At 53.2% G+C, this 22,496-nt stretch overlaps 1 protein-coding gene across 2 annotated transcripts; it reads right to left on the minus strand.

The window, feature by feature from the left end:
• Window positions 1-3,150: 3,150 nt before the first annotated feature.
• LOC726654 (T-box protein H15) lies at window positions 3,151-12,672 on the minus strand. 2 transcript variants are annotated; one of them, XM_026440749.1, is made up of 6 exons: window positions 11,351-11,921; window positions 8,680-8,959; window positions 7,739-8,012; window positions 7,442-7,606; window positions 4,589-4,665; window positions 3,868-4,522 (listed from the first exon to the last, which is right to left on the minus strand). In XM_026440749.1, the coding sequence occupies exons 1-6, from the start codon at window positions 11,919-11,921 to the stop codon at window positions 3,868-3,870; spliced, it is 2,022 nt and encodes a 673-aa protein (XP_026296534.1). The 2 variants fall into 2 exon arrangements, with proteins under 2 accessions (XP_026296533.1, XP_026296534.1); XM_026440748.1 differs by having other exon boundaries at window positions 3,151-4,510; window positions 7,442-8,012; window positions 11,351-12,672.
• Between the last annotated feature and the right edge of the window lie 9,824 nt (window positions 12,673-22,496).

Here is a 22,496-nt window from a genome sequence, read left to right on the forward strand (position 1 = left end):
TCTCCACCTTCTCTCTCTCTCTCTCCTTTTCCACGCGAAATTCGGGAAATCGGGACGGCGAAAGGTTTCTCTCTTTAATTCTCCTCTCGAGAGAGAGAGAGAGAGAGAAAGAGAAATCTCTCCCACGCGATCGGGAACGGGATCGAAATCGGCTCGACTCGGCGATCGCGTGATGCTCGAGACAAAGGGCCTCGCTCGCTATTTACATCGGATGGACGTGGAAAGAGACGCACGAAAGCGGCGCGTCGATCGCGCCAATTTACTTCCACTCTCGCCGGCCAGAGAGAGAGAGAGAGAGAGGATCGAGCGGACGTGTCGGATCGAAGCTCGTGGAGGATCGAAGGTAAACGCAGGGTAGAGTGAAAATTCACACAGAGGAGAGGAAAACGTTGACGTTTCGCTTCCCGGGCCGAGCGCGGGCCGCTCCTCCGCCGGGGCGTCGCGCGGGCCCGTGAATTATCGGGTTCCTGTTAGTTGCGTGCCGAGCCGGCTCCTCGAACACCTCGAGGCGCTCGTCCCTCCTCGCGACAAGACAATTGCCCGAGAGCTTCCTCGTACGGCTCGTTGCGCCTCCCCGACCGTGACCGGCGGAAATTCTCCAATTCTCTCTCTGTGTTGCTCTTTCCGCGACATCGCGCGGAGAGAAAGAGGGGGGATCCGTCGGAACGATCGAACGAGGGAGAGAGATTCGAGAGGGAATAAACCGAAGGTCTGATCCGTTATTCCCCCTCGCGAGCCGTGACGCGGTTATTCCCCCTCGTCGCGTTTACCCAACGATACGTGACAGCTTATTTCCCAAAAGAAACGTCGCTTACGCGCTCCCCTCCCCACCCCTCCTCCCGCCGAACCGCTAATAAAGTTACGTTCGAGTTCATTTGCCAACCGGGTGTCTTCGCCGGCGGCGAATTAGAACGGGGAGGGGATTTTTATTTTTACGCCCCACCCACTCCGCGACTTATCTGTCGTGGAAAAAGTCGGAGGAGAGAGTAGAGTCGGTTCGAGATCGGTCGACTTTCCTACGTACCGCTTCCTCGCTTCCCGACTCCCAGGCTACAATGGGATCGATATCCCGCTGGGGGATAAACCCCATAATCCCCTGGCATCTGTAGGCCACCTGCAGTCGAGCGTTTCGTCACGGCCTCGTCCCGTCCATTTTCCTCGCTTACGTGTCGCCGCGTCCCGTTCCGATTCCAAATATTTGGACAACCTCGGCCACCGGCCGCTATTATATCGATCGATCGATCGATCCGTCCATCCATCGATCCATCATCGCGGGAATATCGGAATCATCTTCCTCTTTTCTCGAAAAAGAAGAGCAAAAAAAAAAGGAAGAGAAGAAGTCTCTCTCTCTCTCCTCTCGTTAGATCGGACTTAAGCGACATTCGAGCTCTTAACCTCTTTCTCTCTCTCTCTGGAGTCGAGAGAGAGAGAGAGAGAGAGAAGTCGCAGAGCGGCGTGCCACCCGACCTAGAAAGAGAGAGAGAGAGACACGGGACAAAAGAAAACCGAGTCCTCGAAGGGCGAAATCCGAGCCGGCGCTGATCCCTCTCCCCTCTCTCCCTCGATCTCTCTTTCTCTCTCCCCTTCGCGAGGTCTCGGACAGAGGCGGCTCTATTCTCGCTGCTCGCGCGGCGACCTACCGCGCGACTGCTCTCGGCCGCTAATCTTGGAGAGAGGCGAGGCGAGGCGAGGCGAGGCGAAAGGAAAAATCGGGTCGGAAAAGAGGAGATCGGGTTCGGGATCAGGGAGGGAGGGAGGGAGGGGGAACGAGGCCCGGCACGGTCGTTGGCAAATCGCATCGGCGAATTAATCGAATCAATTAATGGGCGGTCGGGCGAGCGGAGGCGCGAAGGGGTGAGCGTGGCTGCGGCGGCGTCGGTGGAGCCACCCACGCGAAACGATGCCCCGTGGTTCGCACCTACCGTGGTTTCCACGTCCAATCGATACCGGTGCCATCCTCGCCACCGCCATTTTATTTCGCGGCAAGCCCTTTTTTCACCCCCACCACCACCGCCACCACCACCCGAGCCGCCAATTTTTACCGCGGGAAACCGAATCTAACGATCGCCGTCGCGGTTTAGTCGTCGTCCGCTTCGCTGTTTTCCTGCGAAGCGGTCCGAAGCTGGGCTCGGGGGGAGGGAGAGGGGGAAGGCGTAGAAAAGACGCAGAGGAGGAGGAGGGAGGGCGCGCGGGCGAGCGGGCGTAATCTAAACGAGCGATCGGGATCCGATCGAGATCTGATAATCGAGTTGTTGGCACCTGTGGCAGCGGGCATAATTAATGTCGACTGGGTGCTACCGGCTCTCCCCTCTCCTCTTCTAGCCCTGCTCGTTAATTCCCGGCGGGACATTACCGAGCAAATTAGGCGAGGCCGGCTTTCCTTCTCTCTTTCTCTCTCCATCTCTCTCTCTCCCTCTCTATCCGAGAAGCGTGAGCGTTTCCGAAACAGGCCAGGAAATGGGCGTTCCACCGAGAAGAAGAAAAAGAAAGAGAAAGAGAAAGAGAAGGAGAACTCTATTCTCGAAAGATCTCCTTCGTGTCAACATTTCGCGTATCGAGTAAATATGCCCTTCAGTTGTCCCGTACACAATTGTCCTATTACTCTCTTTCTCTCACCATCTCTCTGTCTTTCTCCCTCTCTATCCGAGAAGCGCGAGCGTTTCCGAAACAGGCCAAGAAATGGGCGTTCCACCGAGAAAAAGAAGAAAGATAAAGAGAAAGAGAAGGAGACTCTGTTCTGGAAAGATCTCCTTCGTGTCAACATTTCGCGTATCGAGTAAATATGCCCTTCAGTTGTCCTGTACACAATTGTCCTATACTCTCTTTCTCTATCCATCTCTCTCTCTCTTTATCCGAGAAGCGTGAGCGTTTCGGAAACAGGCCAAGAAATGGGCGTTCCGGCGAGAAAAAGAAGAAAAATAAAGAGAAAGAGAAGGAGACTCTGTTCTGGAAAGATCTCCTTCGTGTCAACGTTTCGCGTATCGAGTAAACATGCCCTTCAGTTGTCCCGTACACAATTGTCCTATACACAGTTGTCCTACGCGTATCTATATAAATATATACACGTATATACACACTCGTACGGGACAAAGTTGCTCGAGCAAAGTCGGCGGAGTGGGGCAAGGAAAGGAGATAAATATCCGCAGAAGCCTCGGTACAAGAGTTTTTTTATTCAGGGTTTATTTACAAGGGAGCAGAGCTTGCACGGCACAGATATTTTTTTTTATGCGTCTTCGCAACACAAGCATCAAACGATATCGACGATATCTAAACGCTAAACGCTAATCGCCGACGATTTCGAGAAATCGTGGTCGCGATCGAGCTATTCGCGAACGGGGGGGCGGCCTCGGGCGGAGAGAGAAGAGACGCCTTTTCTTCTTTTTTTTCCTTTTTTTTTTTTTTGCTTTTCTTTTCGAACGCGCGTTTCCTCTCCGCCGCGAGAGTGGCCACAAGAGGGGGGGAAGGAGTACGGAGTTGGAAACATAAATAACGATAACGATAACGATAAGTCGTGATACGAAATATACAACTTATGTTACACAAACGGAACAAAGTCGATTAGTTATATACCTATAAGATCTCGTCGATTTCGTAGGTGTATAACGCGCGTGATGTATATACGTATATGCATATGTATATACATACACATATATACATATATACATATGTATATACATGTATATACGTATAGTTATATACAGCAAAGGTCGTCACACGATCGATCGTGACGCGAAAAACGCACGTAGTCGCGTCGTATGTACCTCCTCTCTTCTGATTCAACACCGACCGTGCACCGTGTACGCGACGCTCCTCCACCTCCCCCCTTCCTCGAGAGAAGGAGAAGGAAACGAGAGCGACGGACGGGCACTACGAGGGCGACAGATCTCGAACGTCTCTTCCGAGGCTGTCGGTCGGCGAGGGGGTGGCCCTCCGCGAGGAGGGCGAGGGGGACAGCGAGGGTCCCAACGAGGCGGCGGCCGACTTGGCCGCGTGGTACGGGGAGAACCGGTGATGGGCCAGGGCCAAGGCGGAGGGGTAGAGCGGTCGGGGTGCGGCTGGCCCCGTGCTCGACCCCGCGGCCAATTGTTGCTGCTGCTGTTGCTGTTGCTGCTGTTGCTGTTGCTGCTGGTGGTGATGATGCGCCGCCGCGAAGAGAGTGGGCCCGATCGACGAGGCCCACCACAAGTGGCCGAGTTGCTGCTGTTGTTGCTGCTGTTGCTGGTGTTGCTGCTGGTGTTGCTGGTGTTGTTGCTGGTGTTGCTGGTGGCTGGTCCCGGCCGAAGAGGCGCCGGGATAGACGAGGGCCGCGGGCCCGACCAGTTGGGCGTAAGGGCTGACAGCGACCGCGGCAGCGGCCCGCAACAGCATCTGGGAGCGCGCCGCCCAGAGCGCCTTCTCCTCGAGGCTCAGATTGCTCACCGCCGTCGCCTGTAGTTGATCCATCTCGAACGGGAGCCGATGGGGGAACCTGAGCGATTGCTGCTCCGCGAGCATCGACTCCATCGTCTCCCTGAAAGGGAAGCTGCTCGATTACGCGCGCGCGCGCGTGTTTATCGTCCCTTCCCCTTTTTTCCCCCTTTTAATTTACCTTTCGAAATCGGTGAGCCGGGACGAGTCACGGAACCCTTTGGCGAACGGGTTGCTGTCGATCTTCAGCTTGGTGATCTGAAACGGCGGAAGCAGAGAGAGAGAGAGAGATAGATAGATAGATAGAAAGAGGTGGACGGTTCGAGGCGGGAGGCGGAAGGGAGGGGGGTTACGTCACCGAGGGGCAACGACGCGTATCGGGAAACGCGGCTCGGCTCGGCTCGGCTCGGCTCGTTCCATCGATCGATCGAGTCAACGGCTCGTAAAATTAGGGAAGAAGATTGGAAAAACGCGGCGAAGCACAGGTGGCTTCGGTCAAACTCGACGACGACGACGACGAGATCCTTCCCTTTTGGGGAAGTAAACGGAAGAACGCGGGAAAAACAGCGCCGGATGGAAGAAGGGAGAAGAGAGAGAGAGAGAGAGTGGATGTCGAGTGGGTGGTCCAATTACCCTACGGTTTCGCGCTCAGGAGCAGCACGTGCAGCCTGGTAATAAGACTCTTTCGTTCAAAGCCGAGGCTAAGCCGCGCTAAGCCCGGAGCTGGCTCGGTTTTAGTTACGATTCCGCTGACATCATTAGCCAAACATCTGGCCCACCTCCGCCGCCGTCACCGTCGTCCTTCTCGTCGTCTAGCTGCTCGCTCGCTCGCTCGTTCGCTCGTTCCGCTTCCCTCGCCGGCCCTATTCGTTTTACGATCGCGACTCCTCCGTCTCTCTCTCCTTTGAAATCGACCCCTCCCCTCCCCAAGACTTTTCCTCTTTGACGCTTCTCGCCACGCGTCCCACGTCGCCCCGATTCATTAATTCGCGAGTCGCCGACGGCTAAACTTATCCCGCTTCGATTTCCCTATCCTCTCCTTTACGCGGGAAGGAATCGAATTGGAGACCATTTTCCACGATGGATAAAAAAATCGAGGAAAAAATGGCGAGGATCTTTTCAACGGGGCAAGGTCGTCGGCCTTGGATCGAATCGGATACGCGTCGATACGAAGTCGCGTCGTCGACGCGTATCCGCGACGTTTCGAGGAGCCAATTACGTCCAGCTGTAGAGCGGCGATGAAAATTGCGAGGCGAGATCTCGAGAGAATTCGCGATTATCGTCCTCTCCCCTCCCCGTCGCTCCGCGGTGCCCTTCCGAAATGAAAATGAAGCCGTAAGGTAATCGAAAGAGGGATATATACCCGGCCCCGCTCTTACTAATAATAGATTTAATAGAGACGGTAGCGCGCTCATCGAAGAAGGGGTGGCTCTCCCTCTCTCTCTCTCTCTCTCACTATTTAGGCCTCGGTTCCAAGCTGTCACGGGACGAGCGAGCCCCCTTTGCGCGGCCGTGGTCGCGAAACGGAACGAAACGAAACGAAACGAAACGTCGCCCGTTCGAGGAGCATCGGGCGCGAGTGCGTTATTATGCCTGGCGACCAGCCGCCAACGCGGTACGGCCGCCGTGTGTGGTTTCCAGAGAGAGAGAGAGAGCTCGTCCCTCCTCCTTCTTCGCTCTCTGTCTCGCCTCCTCTCGTCTCATTCGAACGCGATTATTTATGTTTTCTTTCGTTCGTGCATGCCGACGCCGACGCCTGCAGCCACTAAAACCATCCACTGCTTCTTCTTCTTCTTCTTCTTTCTCCTCCTCCTTCTCTGCTTCCACGCGCTTCTGCTTTTGCACCCGCTTCGCTTTCCTTTTTTCCTCCGCGCGGATGTCCACGAGGATCGAATAATTAGCGGGAAGCGCAAAGACGGGGGATTGTTCGAGAGAGACACGTCGTCAAAGTTTTCGATCATCCGTCCCGAAAATCGCGCGCCTCTTGGCACACTTCCAATCCAGTCTCTCTCTCTCTCTTTCTTTCGTTTCGTTTCGTTCTCGAGCGAGATGTCGCGAGATCGAAATTAGTCGCTCTCTTTCTCGCGTCAGATCGTTATCTCGCACGGTCGATAATTCTATTGGCCGTAAAATCGGGGAAAGGCTCGAAAGACACAAATATATATACATACACGAAAGAGAGAGAGAGAGAGAGAGAAGGGGCAGAGAGTGGCCAGAGAGAAGAAGAACGGCAGTTAGGTTATGAATTATGACGCGTGCGAGCGAGAAAGAGGAATCGAGACGGTGTTAGGAGGTCGTTACGATGGTACGAGGCGGAGGGAGGAGGGGGAGCCGGCGAGAGGACAAAAACCGTCCGCAACGATGATACGTCGTCGTCGTCGTCGTCTTCGTCCCGTTCCGTACACGGGAAGTGGCTTGGTAGGGGGAAAAAAACTTTGGTCCCTGCTAAACGAGCCTGCTGCTTACCCCACCGCTGAGAGACGCAAGCGAGGAATAAGACAGAGAGAGAGAAAGGAACAGAGTGAGAGAAAGAGAGGACAACGACGAACCGCTACCGACCGATCGCCAACCGGGACGAATGAATTTCACCTCTCGATCGACCACCACACCACCATCACCACCACCATCGTCGTCGTCGCTTCGTATTCTTATTATTTTCTATCGCGACGAGAGGACAAAGAGATAATTGCCACGGACCGTCTCTTCGCACCTCATCATCGTCGAAACGCTTCTCACTCTCTATCTCTCTCTCTCGTACCCTCTCTTTTTACCCTTTTTCGAGACACCAAAGTGGAAAATGTCGGGGCATCGCGACGCCCGTGGAATGCGAACGACCGCGCGAGTACCGAGACCACACACCGGGCGGTCGCTGCTAAACGACTATCGTAAAATACGATTGCGCGCGCGTGCGCTCCTCCACCGAGAACGAGGAGGAGGAGAAGGAGGAGAAGGAGGAATCCAAAGTCGGAGGAAACGTTGCGCCTCGGAAATTATCGGGGGAATAACGAAAGAAAAAAAAAGAAGAGACGCTTACGAGTTGATTCTGATAGGCGGTGACAGCGGTGAATATCGCCTCTGGGAATATGAAGGTCTTGTGAGGTTCCTTCTCGAGATCCGTTATAGGTTTGGCCGTGCCCGAGTCCGGTCGTTTCACCAGGTGGATCCTCGGCTGATACTTGTGCATCGAGTTCAACACCAACTGCGAACGGATCATTTGACACACACGCACGCACGCACGCATACGCGTGATCGCGCTCGACGCGCGGATTAACGTTATCGGCCCAACTACTACTACTACTATTACCACCAACACCACTACTCGGATACTCACGTGTCCGTGCCTGTCCATGTCGTTGTTGGTCAACTTGACCTTCTCGAACGAGACCACCTGTTTTCGAAGCTGTTCCCCCGTGAACGGGGAATCGGGATGAACGTAGAGGCGGGCCGGTGCCGGTGGATCGGCCTTACCCGCCACCAGCCAGGAGCTACGGTGATACGCGTATCGATACCTCTTGTTATCCACGGGGACGATGTCCATCAACACCGCATATCGACTGTCCGGCTTCAATCCGTTGAACGACACTCTGCAGGTCGGGAACATCCTTCTGCCGAGCAGAGAGAGAGAGAGAGAGAGAGAGAGAGAGAGAGAGAGAGAGAGAGAGAGAGAGAGAGAGAGAGAGAGAGAGAGAGAGAGAGAAGATGTATACATATAGATATAGATATATATATATATATATATATATGTATATGTATATGTAGATATAGATATATATATATATATATATATATATATATATATATATACGTATATGTAGATAGATATATATATATAAAAGTATAACCGCGATGGTGTCGTGACACCGAGGCGAGAGCGAGAGAGAGAGAGAGAGAGGACGAAGGCTGGCGTGAATGTTTTGCCTCGGAGGCCAAACATTAATACCGTGTCGGGCCCCCCGCTGCTCGACCACTAAAACGCGGGGACACCCGCCGATCTTATCTACGGTCTTCTCCTACGGAGTCCTTGTCGACTCCGGTATGCATTCATCCCGGCCAGCGCCACGAGCGTGAGTAATGCTTTTATTTATCAACCCGTCCTTTGTTAATGAATCGAACTCGCCTCGCGGACGAGAGAAGCTAGAAAACTCGGATTCCTTCCTTCCTTCCTTTCTCCCCTCTCTCGCCCGTTCTAGTTTTTCCGAATAACGTATGGAGGAGAAAAATTATGTAGAAAAAAAAAAAAGGGAATTCGATTAAGATAAAATCCACTCTTACCTGCCAGTTTTCGTGATGATCATCTCGGTGCCCAACTCGTTGAATTTGTCCCACAAGTCTTTCGTCTCGAGATGACACGCCACGTGTCTGAGCTCTTCGCAGTTGGACCTTTCTTGGAGGAGGGGATTGACGGGGGAAGCTACTTTGCCGCTGCTACTTCCGGCGTCGTCCGTCTCCGGATCGTCTTCCGCCAGGATCGCCTCCTGGATCGGCGCGGGAGGAGCTGCACTGCCACCACCACTATTACCCCGGACCACGCCAGAAACGCTCGGTTCCCTCTCTGAAACAGGCGCGATGCTTTTAAAAAGGAAAAAAAAAGGAAAAAGAAATCATCATTTTCCTCGAAGGAAAACGAAATCGACGATAATATTTGACCGATGTCGCGCGCGCGACGCTAATTCTCTCTCTTTTTCTTTCTTTCTTTCTTTCTTCCTCTCCTCTCCTCTCCTCTCGCGGTGTTATTCGTTAAAGCCGGCCGCGTCTTCCTACGGCCGAGATAATAACGACGCCGTAGTAGGTAGCTGGTGCTAAAGGATAATTATCCACTTACGACGGAGGTTGCTTTAGTTTAACGTTATTATCCACCGATCCCGATGCCGAGCGAAGTGGCGGCAGCGGTTCGTGAAATTACAATCTTCCCGGCCAAGGTAAAACGGCGGAATATTCTCGTTCGGCCTCGCATCGATTTTCCATTCCTTTCCTCCTCTATCTCTCTCTCTCTCTCTCTCCGTCTGTCTCTGTTCGATTCTTCTCGATCTCTTTTTCGCTTTCCCCGACCATCGATTAATTCGGCCGACCGACAACGTTCGTTTCCCGACGGATCCTACGAAAAGGTGGCAACCGTTCGGTTATACCGTTTAAAGGAGGGAGGTTAATTTTCGCGGCGCGGCTAATTGGCCGTGGTTTGAGGGAAGGTTGGAGGGATGGTCGCGATCCGTCATCCGCTTATTTTTATTCGACACGGCGAACGGCGGTGTTAAACGAGCGACGAAACGGATGACGAGTCGCGGCGTGGAAACGATTCGTTGCCTCTGTGTACGCGGACGTTTACGAGCGGCCTCGTCAAACGAGTTACGATTCCGTGCGCGGATCAAAGAGGACGGATCGCGGAGAAACGCAAGATTCTACTTAATCTTTCCCCTTTGAATACCGTCTTTCCCTCTCGTATCGTATCGTATTCGTATTTTTACCGGTCGATAAGATAGAATCTAGTTCGATATAGAAAAATCGGTATATCTTGGACATATTTACCTGTCCAATCGGTCGATCCGTCGAGAGACAATTAAAAGGTTATTTCGTCGATTGGCGAAACATAAATCGATCAGATATACGCGATCCGACGGATAATCGAGGAGCGAGGAAGAAAAGAGATCGTTTTCCATTCCGTTTCGAAGAGAGACGAAAATTTATACCGATCGACCGGATTTCTTCCTCTTCTTCTTCTTCTTCTCGCGTGTTCTCGAGCGGCAGGTATTTCGAGCGTGGTCGTTGACGCGCGAGCACAACGCGATGTCGTTGACCGGGGACGAAAATCGCCGTTCACCTTTTCCTTTTTCTTTCTTTTTTCGCATCTCCTTCGCCAATTCCGCTTTTCCCTCGAAACATCGTTATTTGTCGGCAACGACGATCGAAAAGTTTTACTCGAGCAACGACGCGCGATGTGATATTACACGGCTGAACGAACCGTGTCGCCCCGTTACCGACCGACCGTGTCGTCTCTTCGTTTCGATGGCCGGCCGACGTTCGCGAAACCCCTCGCCGCTCGCTATCGCGTTTATTTATACGCGAAAAATAACTTCGATATCCGGTTATCCAACGATCCGATCCGAGTGGAAAATCGTGATTCGTTATCGTTTTTATCTCGGCTAAAGATCTCGTTCGTTTTCGCGAAAGAATTCGAGGGGGGAAAAGAGAAAAAAAAAAGAAAAGAAAAAAAAAAAGGAAAGGAAAGGAAAATATCCACGTCGACGCTTCTAAATCTCGAGCTTTGATCTCGGTAAGGGAGATCCGCCCCGATTAACGAGATCGGGATTTATATCGAACGATTTGTTTACCGGCAAAGCGGTAAACTAGGTGGCTGGAGAAAGAGGAGGAGGAGGAGGAGGAGGAGGAGGTGGAAGGAGAGCAAGTCGCGCGTGTCCAACACACGTGTACACACGTAGAGACGAGAGATTGGCCGATTCATCGGCAGCCGTTTACCCGAGTTTATTTGGGAACGATGGTCCGTTTCCGTGGGTGAATTGCACCGTGGCCAATCGTAAATTTCGCCCGTGTAGAATCTTCGTGGGCGATTATTCGCCGCGGGCGTCCAAGATACGCGATGATGAAACCAAACACCGTCCAGCGTACGGTTCGGACGTCTGGCTGAGCTCGGAAAGCAGCCACGCTCGTTTCCAGAATTCCGATCAGACACCTCACCTGGTCACCAATCTCTTCTCGCGCCCCTACGCGCCCATTCGTTCGCAGCTAAATAATTCATTAACCGCGCCAACCCATCGATCCTTTTTCTTTTTCTTATCTTTCCACCCCTTTCTCACTTTTTCTTTTTTTTTCTTTACGCGTCCTCCCCCTTCGACCGATAACGTTCGGTCGACCGCGACATCGAGAGAGACAGAGAGAGAAAGAGAGAGAGACAGAGAGAAAAAAACGAGGATGGAAGGAAAGATCTCACCGTGTTGATGCAATTTTCCACCGCCGACGGCCTGTTGCTGTAACTGACGATGATGATGAGATTGTTGTTGCTGCTGCTGCTGTTGCTGTTGTTGCTGTTGTTGCTGCTGCTGTTGCTGCTGCTGCTGCTGAGACGGCGAGGTTTGCGAGTGATGGGGCGAGAGTTGTTGGGGCTGTTGTTGGTGTTGCTGTTGCCTCGAGTCGCGCGCCATGATGGCCGCGATGCTAAAGTCGGTGGCGCATTGTCGATTCGAGTTGCAATTGTTGTTCAGATTGTTGAGAAGGCTGGCGTTGGGCGAAGGGGTGGAACTATCGTCGCCGTCGTCGCGCGTACACCCCGGTGACAAACCGGTGGAGACCGCGGTGGAGGCGGCGGATCCCTCGGTCTGCATTTTTCTTCCAAGAAACAGATGTCGAGATTCCTCGTCGTCCTCCTCGCTGCCGCCGCAGCCGGCACCTCCGCCTCCGCCTCCGCCGCCGCCACCACCGCCGCCACCTCCGCCACCGAACGAAGACACCGTCAATCCGTTTCTCTTCCTACCGGCGAGACCACCTCGCGACTCCAGCAACATCACCTCGCGCTCCTGCTCTCCTCCTCTCCTCCTCCCTCGCCTCCTCGTCGCTCCGTCTTCTCCGTTACACCTCTTGTTCCGCCGTGACACGAACACGTCCTAACGGGAGGAGATCGATCCGTCCGAGCAGAGGTAAACGGCGATCCTTTCTCCGCATTATCCCTTTTCCTAGCCAAGGTCACCGACTCGCCGCGCGCCACGTCCTGCCACGTCCGGCCCGTCCACGTCCGGGGTTAAAGGTTAGGCGCGCGCATCCCCCTGAATATCCAGCTGGATGTGCGCGGAGGCGAGCGAAAATTGGACCCGATCCGAGACGCTCTCTCCCTCTCTCTCCCTCTCCCTCTTCCTCTTTCGATCTGCACGCACTCGTCGTCGCGAAATGAACGAAGGAACGAAGGAACGTGGTTGCGATGCGTGCGCGACGCGAAGCGCGAGTAGTGCGGATACGCGGTGGAGTCGAGTCGAGCGGAGAGCGCGGACAGAGCGAGAAACGAGAGAGCGAGCGACCGACCGACCGGTTGCCCGACAGACTGACCCGCGCCACCGGCGGCCGGCTTCTCGTTTCGGCCCCCACCCCCGGCGCGCCGCTTCGCGGGAGCTCGATCGTCCGCGACGCAACGGGAGAGAGAGAGGAGAGAACGCGCGCCACCGCTCGACTCTCGTTCTCGGGGTGAGACGACGACGACGACGACGGCGATCACGACGAGGACGATCACTACTACTACTACGTCGACGACGACGACGAACACGACGATCTGCACGACGAGGACGACGAGGACGAGGACGAGGAGGATGACCGCGACGACGACCACGACGACGACGAGGACGACCGCGACGACGATGACGACCACGACCGCGACGACGACAACGACGACGAGAAGGAAGAGGAGGAGGAGGAAGAGGAGGTGGAGGATGATGGGGGGCCGGCGTTGAACCAACGGGGAGAAAAGGCGATTCCTGCGAGGTAGGCGGTACCTTTCGTGCCAAGCTCCGCCCGAACGATCTCCGCTTGGCCCTGCCCCTTCTCTCTCTCTCTCCCTCTCCCTCGTCCCCCTTTTCGCTCTCTCCCTCTTCCTCGGGAATTGACCGAGAGCTCGACGACCACCTTATTACCGCTTCCGTCCTTCCACCCCGTCGTAGCTGCGAGTAGCGGCAGCAGCAGCAGCAGCCAGCAGCAGCCCAGCTGTCTTTCCACGCGCGCGTACACCTTCTCGTCTCTTCTCTTTCTCTCACCCCCTGCGATACACGCTTCTCCCTCTCCTCCTTCCGCTGAAACGTTGTTACCGATCGCGGTGGTAATCGGCATCACTGCCACCGCGATCGTCTCTCGATGCCGGTGGTAGGAGGTATATACACGACGATGGCGGTGGCGGTGGCGGCGGCGACAGCGACAGAGATGGTCGTCCGTGCTACGCGACGCCCCCACCTCCTCCTCCTTTCGCGATTCTCTTCCTTCCTCTCCCGTTCGTCCAGCAGCCGAGCCGTCGTTTCGTTCGTTCGAGCCTCTCTCCTCTCGCCTCCGCCGCGGAAGTTGCCCTGTTTCGGCACGCTCGGCCCTCTCTCTCTCTCCCCTCGCCTCCGAGAAGGGTGGCGCGAGAAGAGGTGGCCCTCTGTATCTATAGCCGCGGCAGCTGCCATTTTTTCTCGCGAGAGGGGGCAATCGCTGACAGGGACCACCGTTTTCCTCTCCTAGTCCCTCTCGAGCTCGCCCATAGGTTGCGCGCGCGCGATTTATCGTTTTATTGCCGTCCCCACGGCCTTTCCGATCCTTGGAAAATTGCCGCGACTCCCCCTCGCGTTTTCTCCGGCGAAAGGAGAGAGAGAGAGAAAGAGGGAACACCTTCCGTGGAAAGAGGAAGAGAAGCGGCGGAGAGAAGGATCGGTCCGGATATTATTATAATAAAGGAGGAAATTGGCCGGCTCGCTAAATACGTAGGTAGCGATACGTGTATCGCGCGCGATATTCATCGCCGGATTATTGTAATTACACGGTTTAACGCGTAGAAAAAACGGGCCGCGATACCGATTACGCGAGTTAGAAATTTCACGCGATTCAATATCCCCCGCGTTTTATTATATCCCGCGAAAGATAAATATAATCGTCCTCTCTCTCTCTCTCTCTCTCGCTCTCCGATCCCCGCGTCTTATCTTTTCCTCGCCGTTTCGAGAGATCGTTTCGCCGCATCAAAGGAATGGAAGAAGCCGGATGATCGGTGGTTACGGCTTCCGCTCGTATCCAAACTTTAATTCTCGCGATCGAATTTTTCCACGCGTTCACGACCCGGAAAGGGGAAACCGCTTCAAAGGATTTCGAAACCGCGTCAAAGCGCGGAAGAAGACCGTTTCGTTTTATTCCAACTCAGATACACGCATATATGTATATATTTAGTAGCAGCGTGGTCTAATAACAGCAGCGCAGTCTGGAAGATAGGAGAACCGTTTCGAATTTGTTTTCGACGGACGGATCGGTCGTTCCTTTTTCCTTCGAGCGGCTCGTAATCTGCTTACCGGCCTCGTGACGTTGATCCGTTGACGAATCGCCGCGCGGTTACGCGGCATTTATTCCTTTCCGCCAACTCTTCCTTCGAAGAAGAAGAAGATGACGATGCCGATCTCCCCCTCTCGGAAGAAAAATCTGACAATCCTCTCTCGTCATCCTCTCTCTCTCTCGTCCCCCGAAAAGTCGATTCGAAAAATATCGCCGTCGATAAGGAAGAGTCGGCGAACGAAGCGAGAGGGATACCCTCGGGACGAGCACGATGTAAATAATAAATGACGAGCGACCGCCCCTGAGGGAGCGGGCGAAGGAGTGGGGCGGTAAGAAGCGTTATGAAACATAATTAGCGGCCGCCGCCACTGACGCTCGCGATGATTACAGGGCGGTGAGCAAAGGTCCCGGGTATGGAAGAAGGGAGCCGACGCGGGGATAGATTTCCGTACGAGCGGCTACCTACTCTCTCCCCCCTCCTCCTCCCACCCGAAACCGTCCATGCGTGGCGTCACCGCACGGCTCGCCCACGCTCGCGATTTTCGCGCCTCCTACGCGCTCCTCGGCCAACCTACGCGTCCGTCCGTCCGTCCGTAACGATTTTTTGCTATTCTTCGGGCGCAAAAGTTTTCCGTTCCGTTTCGATTGCGAGGAAGAAAGGAAGGAAGGAAGGAATAGAAAGACTAGCCAGTAGTTTCGGTATGCCGGGTAAACGCGACAACATGCTGTGTTATCGGAATTATTGCCGGGGCTCGCGTTTCTAACCACCGATACCCCCGAGTTAATGCGGCGCGTTAACATTCGTGGGGTGCGCTCGCATCCCCGCAAGCTGTGGCCGGACTATCCCGTTTCCAACCTTCCTCTCCCTCCTCCGCCTCCCTTTTCCAGCCTCTGTTCCTACATATACATATATATATATATATACACACGATATTGCTTTCGCGCACGTACGCATATGTCGCCGAATATCCTCCATCCCGCGTAGTTGTGCCGCGTGTCACGTGCTTTATATAGCCGAATAAACTTTGGAAACCGAGATGCGCTCGAGATTCGAGATCCACCTCCTCCTCCTCCTCTTCTTTCCGTTGGAAGAAGCGAGGTGAATCGATATCGCTACACGACGTATATATAAATATATATATATATATAAATATGTACTGTACCTTTTTATCCTGGCGTCGAAACGAAGGAGAAGGTTTTCGACGAAAAGAAGAGAATCGGTTCGTTCCGAGGTGCGTGTATACGGGGAGGGAGCGCGTTAAACGGTTCCGCTCGTTACATTTCTCGCTGTCGCTCTCTCGCTCCCTCCCTCTGGCCGAGGAAGGGGGAAGGGAGGGGTCCACGCGCGTACGGTGCGCCGGGCCGCGCCGTAAAGAATCCATTGTTTTGACGTGACCGATTTCGATTCGAGACCGAGATTAAACTGTTTACGGTTAAAACTGCTGCGAATTACACGCATCCGATTTAATCCTTGATTTACGAGGAGGGACCGAGCCACGCAGAGGGGGGACAAGTTGGTCCCCCCCTCCCTCCCCGATCCCCGTGGAGAATCGCGGAATCGAACGCAACCCCCTCCTCGTTTCTTATCTCTCTCTCTCTCTCACTCTCACTCTCTTCGATTAATTTCACCTTCTTCCTCTTCCTCCTCTTCCTCCTCCTCTTCTTTCTCCTCATCCTTCTGCTCGATTCCTCGCGTCGCCTTTTTCGAAATTTATCGACCGCGAAAGAAGGAAGGGGGAGGGGGCACGGCGGAGGGATGGCATCGATGCGTATATAATAGCTCGCGCCCGACTCGTACGATTTTTACGCTCGTACGTACGTACAATAGCGTAGGGAGAGAGAGGTAGGAGGAGGGGAGGGGGGAGCGAGCGATACCGATAAGTGGTTGGACGAATCGAGAGAGGCCGATTCGATAATGCCGATAAATCGTTCGATTAGACAGATTTACGATTTACGATTGGTGGCGGGGAGGAGGGAGGCGCGAAAGATTTAACGAAATCGCTCTCGCGATTTCTCTTTCTCTCTCTCTCTGTCCGTCTTTCTCTATTAGAGCGGTACGGGAGTTAACGGACCGCGGAGACGTCGGTGGAGACCGACGTCCGTGCGAAATCGAGAGACCCCTTCCAACTTTTCCACTTTTATCGCGTATCACGCGATAATATCGCGTTGAAAAATTCCCTTTATTTCGCCTTTTTTTCTCTCTCTTCTTTCACTCACTTAAATCGATCGTAGACGCGCGGCTAGATTCTCGATATCTGTATTACCGATTGGCGGCGACATCGTCACGTTCGCGAACGGGACGCGAAGAAGAGAGGTTAGCTAAAGTAAATTGATTCAAATTAGTCCTCGATAGCGTGTAATAACGCGGGTTACCTCTCTCTCCCATTTCGCCGTTAGATACGCGATTACATTGGTCACCGCCTAATACTTAGGTCGATATAAGATCGGAATTATTGGCCGCGTAACTTTTGTTTCGGAGATTGCTCACGACCGATGGACGGGCAGGACAAAAGAAAGAACGCGAGTGGAAGTAGGCAGGCAGGATCTAATATCCAATCGCGAGACGATGCGGAGAGAGGGAAATTAGTGTTTTCGTTGCTCGCCGCGAGGTGGTCGAGTGTTTTCCCCGGCCACCCGGCAAGTGTTTCTTCGTATCCACTCGACGCGTTCGAGGCCTCTTGGAAATATCACGACGAAGACGACGACGACGATATAGAGAGCGATATAGAAAAGAAGACGCCGTACGCGGTAGCATCGAAAACAAAAGTTAAAGTTACTCGAGAAGATCGCTCGTCTTTCGAACGAACGAGCCGACAACGAACGATGACGCGACGATTTCTTCTCGTCCAAGAAAGAATTCTACTTGGCTAAAGTTTCGTATCCCCGACGTTTCGTTCCAAGAACGGACAAAGGATAACCGTTTAAAGGGATAAACGATTCCTTCCGTATAAAAGAGAAAGAAAAAGATATATATATATAGATATATATATCCGATCGAGATCTAGCTTCGTACGTCGGATTATCGTTCGGAAGGGAACGAAGATACGTCGAAAACGTGTCTCTCTCTCTCTCTCTCCTCTCTTCCCTTTCTCCTCGATCGACAGCGTTATGCTCGCTCCCGTTATCGAGCGGATGGATCGTCCGTACAGGGGAGATCGGTAGCGAAAGGGACGACGAACCTGTCGATTCGAGGAGAGGAGGAGGGATGATGGTTGCGCGTAAAGCGCGATAAGCGAGAAAAGGAAGGGAGAGCGGGGGGGAGTAGGGGAGGAGGGAAGACAGGTAAAGAGCGAGGCAGGAAAAAAAGGTTCGGGCGAAAGAGAAGGAAGGAGGGAGGGGGAGCGGTCTTCTCGCGCGTTAAGGAGGGTGGGCTGACGAGTGGCAGGTTGTACCCGGAATACCCACCGCGGTGCTTCGCTCAGTGGGGTCTCTCTCTCTCTCTCTCTCTCCCTCCCTCCTCTCTTATTCCAAATGCTCGAGGACCGCGAGTCGATGTTATCTTCGCCGCTGGAGAGGGATAAAAGCTTAAAGGCTGCAGCGGCCGAGCGCTACGATGATACCACCACCACCATCACCATCACCACCACCGATGGAGAGAGTGTCAGAACGGTTGAAGCCTGGAACGCGATGCTCGAACGGACGCGAACAGAAGAAGAAGAGGAGGAGGAGGAGGAAGGGTGGTGGTGTGTGACTCGGACAAGGGGGAGGATGATGGGTAGAGAGAGATCGGAATGCGGTGACCGGCAGGCTGCGAGGAGAACCTTTTCCACGCTCGATTCGAGAGAGAGAGACAAGGAGAGGAGAGAGAATGATCGGAACGAATGGCCTAACCTTGCGTTATTCGGAGGCGAGGGAGGGGGGGAGAGACACTCGCGTACCCCCCGCGGAGAAACGCGCCAACCACGAACACACACGTACATACATATATATATATACTCACGAATCTTTTACTCAACGATCTCTTCCACTCGATCTCGCTATTTCTCCTCGATAATCTCCCCTCCCCCTCCCCCTATATATCGAAATAGAGGATGGATGGAGAAAAAAAAAAAGGGGTGGGCAGGATCGGCGGAGGTGGTAGATAACGAGGACGATGACAGCAAGGATGATTTAACGGCGCAGCCCGTTAGTAACTTAATGACCGAGTTGGGGCCCTCGGGCCCTCCCGCGTTATTCTTACCGAGCATTAGCCACGCTCGCTCGTCCCGTGACCCCCCGCGGATTCCACGCTCGGAGATTCGCCTCTCTCTCTCTCTCTCGTACTCGAGCCGCTAATCGTTGCTCCCGATACGATTCGGACGAGACGATTCGGATGAGGAGGAGGAGGAGGAGGTGGAGGAGGGGCGAAAGGATCCTTCCTCCCTCCTTTCATATTTCTCGGGAGGAGGGGGGCTGCCTCATTTGTCCCGTTAATAATCGTAAGGAAGACGCGACTCCCCACTTACACTTACACCACAAAAGAGCAACCGTGTTTCGTGCGTATTCACGAATCTCTCTCGACCTGGTAGCCGCTTCTTCGGTTAAAAAAGAAGCATCGCTCGCGGAGGATCGACGACCGCGGATATCGCCGCGATTTTTTCTTCTCCTCGAGAAGAAGAAGAAGAAAGAGTTTAAGGAAGAGAGAGAGAAAGAGAGAGGTGAGAAGAGATGGGTCGAAGTTGGGAACCCTCGTTCGCGTAGGTAGGTAGAGAGGTATATACACACCACGTATAGAAAGGCAGAAACGACGGGGGGGCGACGTAAACTAACCGGCGGTTAATTATTGTCGTTTGGCACGGCGCGGCGGGCCCCAGAATCGGTGGTCCGGCGAAGAGAAGAGGGGGAGGAGGGGAGACGCGGCGACCAAGAATCGAGGTGTCGGCCAACCACCACGAATGGAACGGAACGGAACGGAACGGAACGGAACGAAACGGGACGGGACGGGACGGGACGGGACGGGACGAGACGAAACGGAAGTGGGGGAGGGGGAGGGGGGGAGTGAGCGAAATGGGTTAAGGGGGGAGGAGGGAGAGCCGAGAACTCCCGAGGGCCTGTTAAGGACCAGAAACTACCATGGTAGCATTCAATTAGCCTCGCGGCATGTGAAATATTATTGTCTGCCTCGTTTCGTACGCTCGACTTTTGAAAGAGGAGAGAGAAAGAAAGGCATTGCACACCGACCTCCTGACATATTTCACTACTGAATCATTCCCCCCTGCCCCCTCTTCTCACCGATCGAGTCCAACTAACCCTACCAGCCACCCTTTTCCTTCCTTTCTTTCTTTCTTTCCATTCTCTCCTCTTCCTCCTCCTCTTAGTTTCTTCGTCTCGATCGAAAAAAAAATTTCAACCCTCCTCTCGGGAGGAGGTTGATCGGTTTCGAAGCGAGCTTTCCGATCGTGCCCCGTCATCGTTTCCCATCCCGATACCGTCGTCCGGGGAATTGGGAACGAAACGATATAATCCTCGGTCACGGAGGCTCCCTTTCGCGCATTTACGCTAATTGAAACGATCGATTCCCACGTGGAGACGATTCCAACGGGAAACGGGAAAACGACTTTTGCTCACGAACCGTGATAATTATCCCCTCGAATAAACGTAAATACGCGGCGGCAGAGGTGGGGGGGGTGGAGAAGGTGGAGGAGGAGGAGGGGAGGGAAGGTGACACGGGAATGACTACCGCACCACCACGAGACTCGCTACTTTCAAGGAGTGTATACACCAGCCTATCGATCGAGAAGAAAATACGAACTGGCTGGTTCGAGAAGAAGATACGCGTCGGCCGGTCGATCGATCGACCGGGCCAACGATTAATAAAACATCGGTTCCGGTATCCGACTAGTCAGTCGCGGTTTCGCCCAAAATTTCCCAAAGATCGATCGCGAATCGCTTCGAGGGGACAGAGAGAGAGAGAGAGAGAGAGAGAGAGAGAGAGAGAGAGAGAGAGAGAGAGAGAGAGAGAGAGAGAGAGAGAGAAGATATGAGAGAGAGAGAGAGAGAGAAGATATGAGAGAGAGAGATGAGGAGAGGGAGAGAGAGAGAGAGAGAGAGAGAGAGAGAGAGAGAGAGAGAGAGAGAGAGAGAGAGAGAGAGAGAGAGAAGATATGAGAGAGAGAGATGAGGAGAGGGAGAGAGAGAGAGGGAGAGAGAGAGAGAGAGAGAGAGAGAGAGAGAGAGAGAGAGAGAGAGAGAGAGAGAGAGAGAGAAGATATGAGAGAGAGAGAGAAGATATGAGAGAGAGAGGAGAGAGAGAGAAGATATAAGAGAGAGAGAGAGAGAGAGAGAGAGAGAGAGAGAGAGAGAGAGAGAGAGAGAGAGAGAGAGAGAGAGAGAGAGAGAGAGAGAGAGGGGGGGGGGGGGGGGCGAGAAACTCGCGACAGGAACAGCGTTGGCTGGCGAGTTGTCTGGCTGATTTCCTGCTTCGAATCGTCCCTTCGGAGATTCCCAAGGGATAGTGGGAGGTTAGGGGTTGCGAACCGGTTGTGAACGGTGGCTGGAAAACCGAACCGAACGGTGGAAGGGGTGTGCCGCTGATGGCGGTCGAGCGAGAAGAGAATGGAAGAGAAGGGTGCGCGTGTGCGTGTGGGTGGAGAGAGAAAAAGCGAGAGGAAAAGGGGGGGAGAGAGAGAGAGAGAGAGAGAGAGGAGAGAGCACGCGGCGAAGCGTGTAATTGAGTCCCGTGCGCGATCGCTACTTTATCGACCCCCTTATGCCTACCCCGTTCCCTTCCCCCAACATCCAACCCCTTGTTCTCCCTTTCTCTCTCTCACACCGTCTCGCCCCCGAACATTTTCTTCTATCCGTCTTCGATTTTTCTCCATCCGTCTTCATTTCCCGACGATCGGCATCGGCCGACACCGATCACGGCGTCGATCATCGCGAGGAGGAGAGAAAAAGGAAGGGGAGAAATCGGTGTCCGTTTATCGTATCCGAGCGAGAAAGGAAAATTTTCCTTTTTTTCGGGGGAAGGAAGAGGGAGGAAGGGACTTGATTAATATCATCAGAGGTGGATAAGAACGTTGGATTCTATTAGCGGCAGGAAGTTATTAAAATTATGTATTAACAATCGTGGATTATCCGCGTACGCGTCAACTACTGAAATAAACGGCTATATCTTGGATAAATTATTGAAACACACCGTCCCGTCGAAGAAGAATCGGAGAGGCTTTATTTAACCCTTTGCGGCGAAAGACGAAAACGAACATCCGCGAATATGGATAGATTGTTCGGGAAAAAAGAGAAAGAGAAGAGAGAGTATACATATCAGGTGGACAAATAAGTTCTTTTCTTCAAATTCAAGATTTTATTACGTAAATCAGATACAAAATTATCCAAATTGTTTCAATCGGATAGACACGACTTGTCCGATGACTTTCGATCTTTCTGCCAATTCTTCTCGCGGATTTTCGTTGAGCGATTGCTCTAACTTACCTCGTCGAACTTTCTCGGTGCACTTGAACGATCGTCGTCTTCCAAATTAAAATTTCCGACTTCAAATCTTTGATACCACTTTCTGCATGTTCCGTAAGATAACGTTCTTCTTGTCCAATGCAGCGCACAAACCATTTCGATAGCTTCAATAATTGATTTCCAAATCTGCAAAAAGTATACGGTACGTTAAAATAACGCTTCTCGCACGCCATCGCTTGAAATTATCGCATAGAACTGGAAGCTCTTAGAGCGCTCGTCACGGCTCTTCTTAAAAACAAAAGAACTGCTCTTTCAGATGGCAGCACAAACGGTAAAGTAATCCGAATTCGGTCAGAAGTTACGGTCGTGGAGGAAAAGGGGAAGGAATTACTTGCACATCTAACACATATACATATGTATATGTATGTATGTATACACTAGCCGCGTTTTTACGACTCTTTCTCCTATTTTCTCTTCCCCTCCCCCCCTGTTGTTGCTTCGAAGGATCGGTTGTTCGCGGTTTCGCAGTTGGAAACGGTGCGCTCCTTCCCTCGCCTCTCTCTCTTTCTCTCTCTCGAGAAGAAAGTTCGAGTTTTTACGAGTTGGCCGCAATTAGCGGAACCAACGATTCGTCGTGGGTAGAAATTTATAGTTATCGTTATCGGATCGGCGTTACTCGCGGCGTTACCTCGATTACC

Source organism: Apis mellifera, linkage group LG5 (assembly GCF_003254395.2).
Source record: "Apis mellifera strain DH4 linkage group LG5, Amel_HAv3.1, whole genome shotgun sequence".
Taxonomy (NCBI): Eukaryota; Metazoa; Arthropoda; class Insecta; order Hymenoptera; family Apidae; genus Apis; species Apis mellifera.